Source organism: Rhododendron vialii, chromosome 1a (assembly GCF_030253575.1).
Source record: "Rhododendron vialii isolate Sample 1 chromosome 1a, ASM3025357v1".
Lineage (NCBI taxonomy): Eukaryota > Viridiplantae > Streptophyta > Magnoliopsida > Ericales > Ericaceae > Rhododendron > Rhododendron vialii.
Window position 1 is genome coordinate 46,506,228 of NC_080557.1, and position 13,475 is coordinate 46,519,702.

The 13,475-nt window shown below is 37.6% G+C and overlaps 1 protein-coding gene across 1 annotated transcript; it reads right to left on the reverse strand.

The window, feature by feature from the left end:
• Positions 1-1,438: 1,438 nt before the first annotated feature.
• Positions 1,439-4,194, reverse strand: LOC131321773 (probable WRKY transcription factor 21). The gene is made up of 3 exons (XM_058352723.1): positions 2,681-4,194; positions 2,451-2,576; positions 1,439-1,931 (listed from the first exon to the last, which is right to left on the reverse strand). Exons 1-3 carry the CDS (start codon positions 3,448-3,450, stop codon positions 1,796-1,798), a joined length of 1,032 nt encoding a protein of 343 aa, XP_058208706.1. The 5' UTR covers positions 3,451-4,194; the 3' UTR covers positions 1,439-1,795.
• Between the last annotated feature and the right edge of the window lie 9,281 nt (positions 4,195-13,475).

Consider the following 13,475-nt stretch of genomic DNA (forward strand, 5'->3'; position numbering starts at 1 on the left):
TGCAGACGATCTTGAGTCTATCATTTCTGCTATACGAACGGACTATCCAAGTTATTGCTTGCTGTAATGGTGGGCTGGGGCTTCGTGTCCGCTGAATGAAAGACCCCACCATTTGATTTGTTTTTCACTGTCAGACTGGTGATTTGTGTTACCCCAATCTCAGATGGGGAGAACTTCTTCTCCATTCTTGGTCTCTCCGTGCTCTTCTATGCTCTTCTTGTGATCCTCACTATTGAGTTGACGCTAGTGATCAAATTCGTGTGTAAAAAACCAGCTCTATTTGGGATTTGGCATATAAAGATGCTAAAACAAATTGCTCGAAAAACTGACAGTTGGAGTTTCAATGATATATGCATTCATTCTATGATTACAAAATTTGATTTGTCAACTACATGATAGGAGCAATATTCAGATCACTAAAAAAAAAAATTGGCTCAAATTATCTTCGTTTTGCCAAGATTTTTTTTAAGTACTTATTTTTCGCTTTACGAGATATGTCATTTTCTCATAATACATTACCTTTAATTTTAACGCCGCCTATTCAAAACAAATGAGATCTAATGACATTGACAAGCAAAAAGGTAAATGTCTCGGATTAATTTTAACGAGCAGGAGTAGACCCTATTTGACTCACGTCATGGGCAGTTGCGGTGTGGGCACAACAGGCCCCTGCCTAACCAGTTCAATCAACCACAACTGCCTAACCAATTCAATGAAATAAGTAGCGAGTGGGTAAAAAAGGCATTGATAGAAATTTTCAGGCATCGAATTGGTTCGATGGTACTACAAATCAAACACCACACCGGTCCCGCAATTAGAGAATTTGGAAAACCGAAACAGTTGAGCAAAAAATTCTGACAAACACAAAAATCAAACAAAAACAGAACATTCGAAACCTGGTTTGGTTAGAGAGGTTCAATGGTTTCAGCACGGACTTTACAGTTTTCAGACGCCATAAGTAAATGAGAAGTAAAGAACCAAAAAAAAAAAAACCTCTTTGCAGTATCTGTTCCACTACTTTCACTTGGGAAAACAACTCGCCCGGAAGTGTAAGGGATACTAATGGAATGAATTCATTTCAAATACTTTCTGGAATTGGATTTGTTCTCCTTCCAGAAAAGCCCACGCAGTAATGGAACAAAGGGAAAAAAATCAAAAACAGAATATCAAAATTGATTGCCCCCCATTTTGGTCAACTGAGGAAGATAAATTGCAGAAATCCCTTTCCACGCAGACTCGTCGATAAAAAAAGTAAATGACAACAACGATTAATCACATCACCAGATTAATAGCTAAAAAGGATTCTCCAAGCCCAAAAAAAAAACATAATTGGAGTAAGGAACAGTCCCATTGGACTCATCACTCGTGCACCTACTTTTAGAATTCCTAACCCAGTAATATCAATATACGAGGAGCAGTTCTCTAAAATGGAAACCTCTGTCGAAATGTGAGAGAGTACTTAAAAGGCAGCACCAGAGAAACCCAGGTTACATTTCTGATAATCGAAACCAAAATCCATGGACGAAAAAAAAAAAAAACCTAAACTGTTTGAGAGAGGAGAGAATGCCATACACGATGAGGACTGTTCTCACAATCATTCAGTTAGAATTCACAGAATTCTGTTGGACATGCTTCAAATCTGCTTGCCTCACGGTGCCAATTCCCGAATACAAGAAAGTTGTTCCACATGCATCTAAAGCTTAAACGACAAAAAGTATCTACACGAGCGATCCAAGCAAATCATGATTGAGTGCTGCTGGATCCAACATGAAACTAATCATTGCGAAGCCATCCTCTAGGTTTGTGGTTGTAATCTCGGGTGGTTATGCTCTCCTTCATAAGTTACAATAAGCATTGAGGGTTCTTCCAAGCACCTCTCCACATGTTTCCTTGCAGGGCAACCCCGCATACTGCTACATTTATAGTATCCCCTGCACAAAAATAAAAAGAGTGCTTAATTAAGTTCCTAAAATAGTCAAACTTGAAGTTCAAACGAACCCCACAATTGTAGGAGGCTAGAAACTAACAAGTACACGTATAAGCATATTCATCATCAACATACAACATACCACCATGATCCAAATATTGCAAAAAGTAAATTAAAGAGCCTACTTTGACATGTTTGCCGTTGAAAAACTGGTCTAGATTCTGTAGTACATACCCAAATCAACTATGACACCAGTTTGTCAGTTAGCAGCAACATACAGTATCTACTTGAGAAGAAGCAAAGAAATCATGTCATTGTGAAATGGGTGAGTTGGTAAGCGAAGGGGGAGGGATTGGGGCATAAGCTTACCATCCACATACAAGATACAAAAGACATCAAGAGTCAAGACTAAAAGTGGAAAATCTATTGACAGCAGAAAGAAGAAAAAATATGCATCTCACAGTCATCAACACCAGCAGCAAGCCAAACTACTAGGCGTCTAGTAAAACAAAAAAGAACATACCTGGGATGAGGAGAACCCTTAATGGGCTTCTGTCCATACTTCCTCCATGAATACTCATCGGGAGGGATATCCGCAAGCTTGCTACTGACCGCAGGTACCTTTATTGATCTCTTCACCCTATGTTTCCTGCTTTGATAACACAAACAAAAAGAAGCAAATGGAAGGAATTAATAACTAAGGAGCATAACAAATTGGCTAGGCGAGACCAATCTTTATAATTAAAAGTCAACCTCTTCTTTGAGCAGTGGCATCTACCACTACTCCCACATTTCGTGCTTCCATCATCTCCCTTTCCAGAGCACCTTCGCTTGTGTTGGTGAGGATTTTGACCAGAAGAGCCAGCTGCACCAATTAAATTGAAGCCACTCCCATCCAAATTAGCCACACTGCTCCCATCTACACTCAATGAAGAGATAAAAGACCTGGTGGATGACATCGTGGGTGTACACGTGGAGCCATCAAAATTCAGATTGATCCCGCTATTACTTCTACGGTACATAATTTCCGCTTGCTGCTTCATCTGCTGCTGCTGCTGCTGAAGCTGGATCATCTCTTGCTGTTTCTGCAGCTGCTGTTGAATGAAATGGTGGTGTTTTGCCTGTGGTATTTGCTGAGCAAGTTGAAGTGGGGTTTTTCCATTCAAAGGCGTATCAAACAATGGGTTCCCCAACGCGAGAGAACTTTTAACATGAGAACCCATTTCTTGAATTGGGTTTTGAAGAAAATTAATATGCGGGGGTTGATGATCTGTTCTGCGAATCGGATTGTCGAGCAGGAGGTTTTGCGGGAAAGCGGTTTGCATTTTCTTGACCTTTCTTACTCTTGCGTGACCCAATCCAGAATTAAGAAGAGAAACAACTCTCTTGAACCTAAACACAGCCTCTCCTGTTTCCACCATTATATTTCTAAGCTGAGTCTGATCTTGGGGCTGAGATAAGAGTCTAACAACTCTAAGGCTACACTCTACTGCTTTTCTGTTAGCTTGTTCAACTTCCTCCATCTCACCCCACTATACCAACCCAAAAGAAAACCCTAAAATCTACCCAAACACAATAACAGCACAAAATCACTAAAATTTACAGATTTGATGGATCCTTATTCATTCTTTAACAAAAATACCCCAACTACAAAAACCGATTTCGATGAAATAAATACCCAGCTCTTCTTCAATCTCTTCCATCCCAGCCCCCCATAAAACAACCAAAGAAAACCGCCTAAAAACTATGGTACCAAAAAACAACTCAAAAATCCCCAAAATACCAAAATCTACTGATTAAGTGGATCTTCAATCATTCATAACCAGATATAACAGAAACCCAACAGCTAAATAATCATTTTTTTCTGGAATTTCCAATCAGATTGAATTGGGTATCGAAAATGGATCGAAGAAGACAAACCCAGCCCAGATAGATTTACAGGAAAATAGAAGCTGCAATGAAGAAAAGGATAGAGAAGGGTTAAGAGAACATCAAAGACCGAACCTTTGTTGGAGCGTGTGGTCTGTCAAAACCCTAGGTTCTTTTATTTCAATGTAGCCATGGGTGTGCGATTCGACGAAGGTGTGAAAGAGAAGACTTTTTTGTTGCTTGGGCAGAGAAGAATTCACATCACGGAGAAAGTGAAAACTTGGAGTATGATTTTTTAATGCTAATTATTTTGGAAAGGGGATGAAGATTAGAGAGAGACTATCGAAAGTCTAGATAGAGAGAGAGGGAGACAGAGAGGGAGAGGGAGGACCCGGCGTAATTTGGTACGTACTAATGGAGTAGCTATCATAAACCGAAACTGCCATCTCTGTCACAATGTTCGAGGTGGGTCCATCTTAAGACTTGCTATTCCCCCCCCCCTGACACACCCCCCCCCCGGCCTCACCTCCCTTTTCCCATTCTACCCCCCTCTCTTCTCTCTCTCTCTCTCTCTCTCTCTTTTCTTTCTTTCTTTCTTTTTTTCTTTACCGTTTGGTTTTTTTTTTTCTTTTTCTTTTCAGTTTCAGTTTCGTTTTTTTTTTTTCATTTTATTTTCAGTTTCTTTTTTTTTTTCATTTTATTTCCTTTTCGTTCTTTCCAGTTTGAATTTTTTTCTCTCTTTAATAATAGGTTCAAGTCTAATTTTAGGCTTTGTAAAGTAATTGAGAGAAAAAAAAAGTGTTTTAATTGATCATGTTTATCCGACTGTTTTATTTTTATTTTTTTGACCTTTATAGATTAAAAAATATAGTTACTAAAATAAGTGTTTCAATTTTCAATCCGTTTGAACCGGTGCAAAGTTGTTATTTTTCTGATCATTTCATCCTAAATGGATCTAGTAAATTTTTGGCTCCAAGGCCTTTCAATGGACACCCTAAGAGAGTTTTGAAACTAAATAATGAGTCTTAGGGTATTTGTTGAAAGGCCTTAAACCAAAAAATTCATTATGACCATTTAAAATAAAATAATAATAAAAACGATCTTTGCTCTGATTTAACTGAATTGAAAATTAAAACACTTAATTCTTGAATTATATTTTTAAATATACAAATGGTGTATTTATAGAAATTAAATAAATAAGGTATAAGTAATTAAATAAAAAAATAAATGAAAAAATAGGTGGGACCCGGGGGGCTCAACTGCCCTCATTGGCACAGTAGCCCCTACGAAGCCCCTAAAACGTTTCCGTTTTAGTTATAAAAAAAATAGAAACCAGCCATTTGCAATCCTATGGAGTAGAGACGTGATTTGAAGCAACATACTACTGAATCAGTTAAGAGGATTTATGCTAAATAATAGTTAACAAATTTATTAAATTGTACTATAGTTAAAAAAAAGTAATCCTAAATATAACATTTGTATTTTGGATTAGTATGTCGTTTGCAAAATACATTTCGTAATTAGTTCCCGAACACTAATTGTAATCTTAATTGAAAATAGAATTTGAGTTAACCAAAAAAAAAAAAGAAGGGAGGTAAATGGGAAAAGAAACAAATAAAGAAAATAATTGAAAAAAAAAAAGATTCAAAGTGGAAGGAATAAAAGGAAATAAAGAGAAAAAAAACGAAAAAAAAAAATCCAGCCGAAAAGAAACAAAAAGAAAATAAAGAGGGAAAAAGAAAAAAAAAAGTAAATGGGAGGAGGGAGGGGCAGGAGAAGTAAAATGGGGGGAGGGGAGGGGGTAATATGGGAAATGGGGTGTGGGGCCGGGGGGGGTGGGGTGTCGGGGGGGGGAAAAGCAGCCCTCCTTTTCTTTTGTTTAATAATCAACGACAACCTTTTAAACCTTGTTATTCCCGAGTCAGGTGCGGGTATGTGTGAGAGCAAATGTGAAAGCGTCTTTTCAAAATACCGTATAACAAGTGCATTACATTAGCGGTGCTAAAATTCATGAGAATGAAAATTAAGAATACAAGTGTAGGACTAGAATCGATAGCGAAAGCGGACGGCTTATCGAAAGATTACGTGGTTAAAATAATTCTTATTTCAGAGAAAACATTTTTACTATTTCCGCACGCACTAGTTTCTCTTTAGACAATCTCGATGGAGTATTTATTTTTTTGGTTCGTCCGAAAAATAAGTTATGGCTATCAGCAAATGCATTTTGTTGTATGCAACAATAAAGCAATTAACAATGGGAAAATTAGGAATCAGCGGTGAGAACTAGTGGCGGGGGCAAAATTTATTTACCATTTTAATGGTCTCAAGTTTTCAAATAACAAAAAACATGGTAAGAACAAAAACTACTTTCCAAGACACGGTGAGGCATAATAAAAGCCGGTATTACCCTTAGTATGAGATGGATAATTTTGGTTATACTTGCACTCCCAAAGGGTATATATGTGATATGTCTTGGTAAATTATTTCATAAATCCAAATAGGACGACCATGCACATCCCCCAGAGAGTAACCATTTTGAGGGCTCATTTTTGGGTGAACATCTTTTGACTTGCTCTTTATATTAGATGGACTTGTTCGCTCTCCTTAGTCAATGTATGTGTTTCTTATTTTGGTTATACTTGCACCGCGAAAGGCCTACATATCCCTTAGAAAGTGGTTAGTTTCATGGGCCCACTTTGGATGATTGTTTTTAGACTTTTTCTTTGTTACGAAAAGACACTAAGAATCGGGAACATAACGTGCGAGTGTTTTCATTAAGCATCTTCGCCCCATCTTAGTAATCCGAAAAGACAACATAACGAGTTAATGATATTAGTGCTCTAATTTTACAAGGGCTAAATGTGTAGGAGTGTTTTTTAAAAATTGTGTTATGTTTAGAGTTTAACCTCTAAAAGATTAAACAAAAAAACAAAAACCATTTCTAACGTTCTTTTTTTGGCAAAAAAAGGATAAGGATAATTGAATGAGGGTGGGAGAGTCTTCGTACTTGCAATAATTACCGAGATGGCGGTAGGGCCATGGAATGTTGAATATGTTGTCATTAAAATAGTATCATGTTCATATTTTTAAAAGAAAAAAAGAGCATTTTCTAAATACTTTATCTTGCTCTAAAATCTAAACCACCTGAAACACGAAATGGGAGAAATCCCGCGTAAAGGACACCAAAGAAGAGAATCAGGAAAAAAAGATAATGGAACTGGACAGAGTCTATTGTACTGGAGCAGATTTCATCTGCCAACCTAGATCTTCTCCTTCGGCGGGGGGAGGACGACTCTGGCAATCACGACTTGTAAGGCATTACTTCCAAAAGCCGTTGGACTACACGGCAGAAGAGGCGGGGGAGGGGACGGCGGATGTTGATTTTGGGGAGGAGGATGATGGGGGTGAAGGGAGAATGAGAGAAAACCTCCAAGATCTAGGATCGGGAGATGAAAAAACCTTAAAGGGGGAGAAATTCCTCATTTCTCGCCACCCATTGAGGCACAAAACCCTGAGGGAGAAAAATGAGGGAGATTGGAGGCGGCGGCTTCTTTAGGGTTAGAGAGAGAGGGCGGCGAGGCGGTGGCTTCTTTACGGTAAGAGAGAAAATTGTTCTTTTTTCTTTTTTGATCGGTGAGAAAATTGTACTTAAATCCATACTATATTCAAATGGCCTTTTTGTGAGAAGTTCCCTGCAAACGACATTTGTCATTAACGAAAAATTCTTGGATCTTCAACTTTAACCTAGTTTAAAAAAACATGTTAGTGACTAACACAATCAGGCAATCACCCACTTAAAATTTTAATTATTTTTTACATCTACTAATCCTATTGGCCAAAGCAATCCCGCGATTTTAGAGAAGCAAATAAATTCTAAATCAGCCGATTAAAAAATAATAATAATTATTATACATCTCTATCGCACGATTCACACGTTCAACAACATAGATTCTCTCAACGTGGGCTCATCTTTTAGCTAGCGACATACGGAGTGTATAAAATACCTACAATCCTTTTGAAATTCCTTCGTAACTTCGATTGTATCAATTCCGGCAACCATTTATTTGTCCTCTCCATACTGTATATTCTTATGTCTTGCGATTGTGACTTTCTCGAAATAAAGTAAATCACCAAACATAGAATGTGCTTAAATAACATCAACGAATTATTGCATTTATTTTTAATCCTTTTTTTGTAGATCGCTTATGGAATTGATTAATAAACCTATTGAATTTCTCTCTCTCAACTCCTTGACCAGATCCCATGACAGAGATGGACCCGGGGACTTTGTCGAGCAGCACCCCTGCCGAGCGGGTGCCGAGAGGCCAATCCGGCCGTTTATGTCAAAATCGACGGCCTAGATCGAAACATCTTTTCTTTTTCTTTTTTTTTTAAAATTCATTCGATATCTTTGCATCCGGGCCGTCCAAAATACTTTTGGACGGTCGAGATGCGCTCGGCACCCCTGCCGAGCACCCTTGCTTGGCAGGGTCTCCCGGTCTGACTGGGGATAGGGGCTTAGGATTCGAAATGCGGCACCGAGTTCCCCACGTACGGTCCATTAAATTTTTACTGTATTTGAATTCCCGTTACCTGCGCCATTCAATTCGCATTTTTATTCCCTTTTTTACGTTTATTTATACATTTGTTTGACAGAATTGGTGAGCATAAAGAAGAAGAAAGCTCAACGCTTTCAGATATGCCCCCAAATACCATTGCAAGTTTAGCTTGATTATTAAATTTGATGCATTATTATTAATTTTTTAGGGGATATAGAAATACAAAAGTCAGACCTCTAAGGGGCATCTCCGTGAGGTAGACAAGTTCACGTACATTTTTTTCCATCAATTTACAATCCAACCAATTTATCTTCTATCATGCCAGAAGGCGAAGCGGATTCAAAGTGAGGTCCAAACATGCTAGTTTAGACACCAACTTGCTTGTATGCCAATTTTCAGAAAAACTGACCGTTTGAAATTTAAAAGTGTGCCGTTTGAGTGATTTTTTTTCCCCTTTAAGTTATGAGCTGTATTTTTTTTCTATAATTTGACATAAGTGTTGGAGAGGAAGAGCTTAATTTCATATTGGAGATATCAAAATGTTACATAAGCCTTTAAAAAAATTTGATACTCCCTCCGTCCGGATTTAATAGTCTCTCATTTAATTTTAATCGGATAAACAATGAGTTATATTTTTAAATTGGTAATGAATTTTGTATTTAATGTGGATCTTATTTGATAAATCTCAATTAGTTCTATAAGATAATATTTTCAAAATTACATAAAATATTATAAATTTCAAAATATGATCGATTGAAAAATAACACAAACTCCAGCTATTAAATCCGGACGGATAGAGTATCTCTGATTTGAAGACATGGATTAGAGATGCTCTAAGTATTAACAGAAAAAAACAGAAGAAGGAATTGCTCGACTAATTATTACTAGACTATTGTCGCTATGATATGAATGCATTTGTAGCCATGTTCTCTACAATCCCTCCATTCGTAGCCTGATTCAAAAAAACTCGTAACAGAGTACAGGGTATATAGAGAGGAAGCTCACATCACGCTCCGGCCTCGGCGCAGTTTATCAAAATGTCCGCCGGAGTGGAGTGGGGGCCACCAGGTATAGCCCCTCTGTATAGCCGTTGGAAAAGTCTGTCGAAATCGTAATTCGCGATGTCTCCTTCGTCCTATATTTTTGTCCGGCCCACAAAACGAGGACGTAAGATTAATACAATATTTGTAAGAAAAATTTAAATTTTTTTTCAATTTACTAAATATCGTTGAGTTCTTTTAATTTAAGAAAAAAATTTTGAATTTTTTCTTGAATAAATGCATTACATTTTTTATTTCTCGTTTGTGGACTGAACAAACATTTTAAGACGGAGCCCGTCACGAAGTTAACAAAGGGGGCAAGTAGACCGAGGTCGTGTTTGGCCGGGTCAACGCTGCTGCTCCTGTTCCTTGTTATTGTGCGCCGGGAACAACGCTGGGGAGCTGTTATTGTGCGCTGCTCGGGTTTAGTGGGAACCAAGTGGAAGGTGGTGGAGTTGATAAAAAAGAAGAAGAAAAGAAGTGGAAGGTGGGGTCCACTGGTGTGGGAAATGGTTGACCTCGTTTTTTCGTAGAGAAATGCTACGTACAAAAAAAATATTTTTAAAGTGTATATAAACGGCTTAGATGCACTGCACAGTGAATCTAAGCCTTTCATGTACACTTTAATGATATCTTCTTTGTTAATTTTCTTTGTCCCTAACATTCTTTTTTTTCGCATCCTGCTCTCCTAATCTCTCTTCCTCCTATCTCTCTCTCCTCCTCTATTCTCTTTTCTTCTCTCCTCTCCTCTCTCCTAAATAAAAAGAATGGCTTTTTTCGGTTGGCACATTTCAATTTGGGACAATTTTGCCCTTTGATTTCGGCCATTTTACCAATTGCCCAAGGAGCAGATTTCCGGATGGCCATTATTGTAATTTCGCTCTTGGCCACATAGCACCCTTCAAAGTTGAACAGAGAGAATAGCCCTGTCACTCTCACCTACCGCTTATAATTTTAATTTTAGAGAGAGAGAGAGAGAGAGAGAAAGAGAGAGTGAGTGAGTAAGGATGGCGCAGGTGGCCACAACGACGATGATGACGATAACCACGATGGCGAAGAGGCAAGGGATCTGGTTTAGGGCTTCTTCTGTGTGTTTTCTTTGTTAGATGAGGTAACTATTCAAATCTGGTTTAGGGTTTTGGTTCGGGATTTGGGGTTCCCCCTTTTTGGGGGGGCTTCCTCCGGTGTGCTTATTGGAAAAGATACATGTTGGTGCCAATGCCTTTTTTGGTTCTGTGTGTTTTTGTTTCTTTCTCCTATGCCACACAATCGAATGCTCTTCTTGTTTAAAGGGGTTAGATTGATGGCATTGAAAGCCCTAATTACGGTGATTTCGATTTTTTTAATGAATTGGATTAATGAAAGCTTGATTGCTTGTATTAGAGTTGTTTGACTGCTTCGCTAATTAGGGCTTTCTTCCTTGTTCTTTTTATCTAGGGGATTTTTTGTAGGGGTTGGATAAAGCTATAAATGGGTTTTTAAACAAGTGTTTGGTTAATATTTTATTATACAGTGATGGATAAATACCGCAAATGAATATCACTATTAGAAATATCTACATTAAAACCTTAGCTCAGGTCGTTGGGAGGTTTAATTTTTCCGCACTCTCTCTCTCGGCCCCCTTAGTTCAGTTTTTTATTGATTTAATTTGGAAAAATGTTACCATGTTTAACAGAGTAAGACAACTGAAACATATAGAGGCATTATAGACTGAGCAAGAAAGAAGGAGAGGAAGAGATGCAAGACCTGAGGCAAGTTCGATGTGGATTGGGCTTAGATGCATTCATGATTACACCTGAGGTATTAAACAATGCTGCATAATATTATATATTTCATTTACATGTGATTTGGTTATAATATACAGAATTTTCTACTACATGGAATTTGAATTTGGATCTTTGTCTAATATATAATATTATAGTCCATTTACTTATGATTTGGTTATAATATACAGGATTTCCTACTACATGGAACCTGAATTTGAATCTTTGTCTAATATATAATATTATAGTTCATTTACTTACTAGGGTTTACCCGTGTCTGAAGGTACGGCGTAACGTGAGATTTAATTAGTGACAATTGTGCAATTAATATTATTTGAGAGAGAGGGAGAGAGCCGTAGGATTTATGGAATAAATCAATGGTTAGGATTTATAGAGAGATAAAATTCAAAAACCATTTTCCCTTATTATGTAGATGATTTGGTTATACTTTACATAATTTTCTTATGCGCACCCCGACAAATCCCATCGTTTATTAATGGAGGCCAATTAAAACCAGGCCAAAGTCGTGTATGGTCTAGTCCTAAAGGACTTGATAGTTGATAGTATATGGGAGGTTTCGAACCTGAGACTTTAGGCTGGAGCAAATCTTGAGTCTCAGCCCTTGACCACCAAGCGAACCTTTTGTTTCAACTCTCTTTGTGTCCATTTACGTGTTTGTCACAATATTTTTAACAAAAAACCATCATATGTCCCCAAATATTTATAAGTTAATTCCAAAATGTGGAATTATAAGGGTTCATAAAGGTTGGCACATCACATCGATTCTTAGATCCTTATCTTACCGTATTTACATTATGTAAGCATCTTTACATGTAATGCCATATTTGATCCCAGTTGTATCTTTATTACTCCATATTCCTTTGACAATTGTTGGAGGGGTGCTGCTAAATACAACTGCGAATTTACTACATATAGTCAATTCATAAAAAGAAATTTTTGAATTCTTTTTTATGAATTGGCTACATGTAGTAAATTCGCAGTTGTATTTAGCCGGGCCCTTGTTGGAGTGGTGTAATAACATTGATTGTTTGTAATGATTGCAGCATGGCCCAATGGAATGCTTGTTGAACACCATAGAGGCTTTTTGTGCACTCACATAAAAATGTTTCCCTGAGCGGTGTTCAAATTTTTTTTAATAATTCATTAGATATCGTTGAGTTCTTTTAATTTATGAAAAAAAAATTTGAATTTTTTCTAGAAAAAACAATACTACTATTTTGTAGTTATCATTTTGTGGAGTCGACAAACATTTTGGGATGGAAGTAATAATAACAAAGGGGGTAAGTAGACCAAGGTCTTGTTTGGCCGGGTCAACGCTGCTGCTCCTACTCCTTGTTATTGTGCGTTGGGAAAAACGCTGGGGAGCTGTTATTGTGCGCTGCTCGGGTTTAGTGGGAACCAGGTGGAAGGTGGTGGTGTCGATAAAAAAAAAAATTTGAGTGGAAGGTGGGGTCCACTGGTGTGGAAATGGTTGACCTCGTTTTCGTAAATTAGGAGTACAGATTTTACAGGAGTATCTTTGAAAACGTTCGAATGATAATTAATACTTCGTTTCGGAACGTAAAATAAGTATTTATTTTTTAAAAAAGTAATTTCAAGCTCAAAAATATGTTTACGTAAATAATTTTCTTACTAATATGAATCTTATTTAATAGATCTCATCAAGATCTTTAATACGGTGCAAAAAAAAATTAATTTTTTTTTCATTTATATTATTTTTGAGTTTGAAAATGTGAAATAAGCTGCTTATTTTTTAAGAAAGTTTCTGGAACGGGGCCTAAAAGTCCTACAATCAGTACCGACCGAAACCGTAGGGAAATCGTACCGACGGCTACGTCGGGTCGTCTCCAGCCACCGAACAATTGATCCGAGCCGTTCAAAAATTCCAAAAAAAAAAAACGAGGGGGCCCTCGCATGAATCAACAGCATCACATGTGTGTAGGGTGCTTGATCTAAACACCTTATTTTCCGTATATCTATGGCTCGGATCGGCCATCCGGTGGCCCGAGACTGCCCGGCGCGGCCGTCGGTATGATTTTCCTACGGTTTCGGTCGGTACCTATAAATTTTCTGGATAATTAATTCAAAAATTTATATATACCGGACCAGTTTGGACCCAAATATTTGATCGTAATTGTTCACTTGAAGAACTCATCAAGAAGAACGTCCATGCCGATAATCAGTTTGATCAGCATTTATTCGATGCATCAACAAATCAAGGTTGTGTGAGGAAAAAAAAAAAGGAGAGCCGAACATGGTTAGTAACTTCAACATTATATTTTTTCTCTTGCACAAA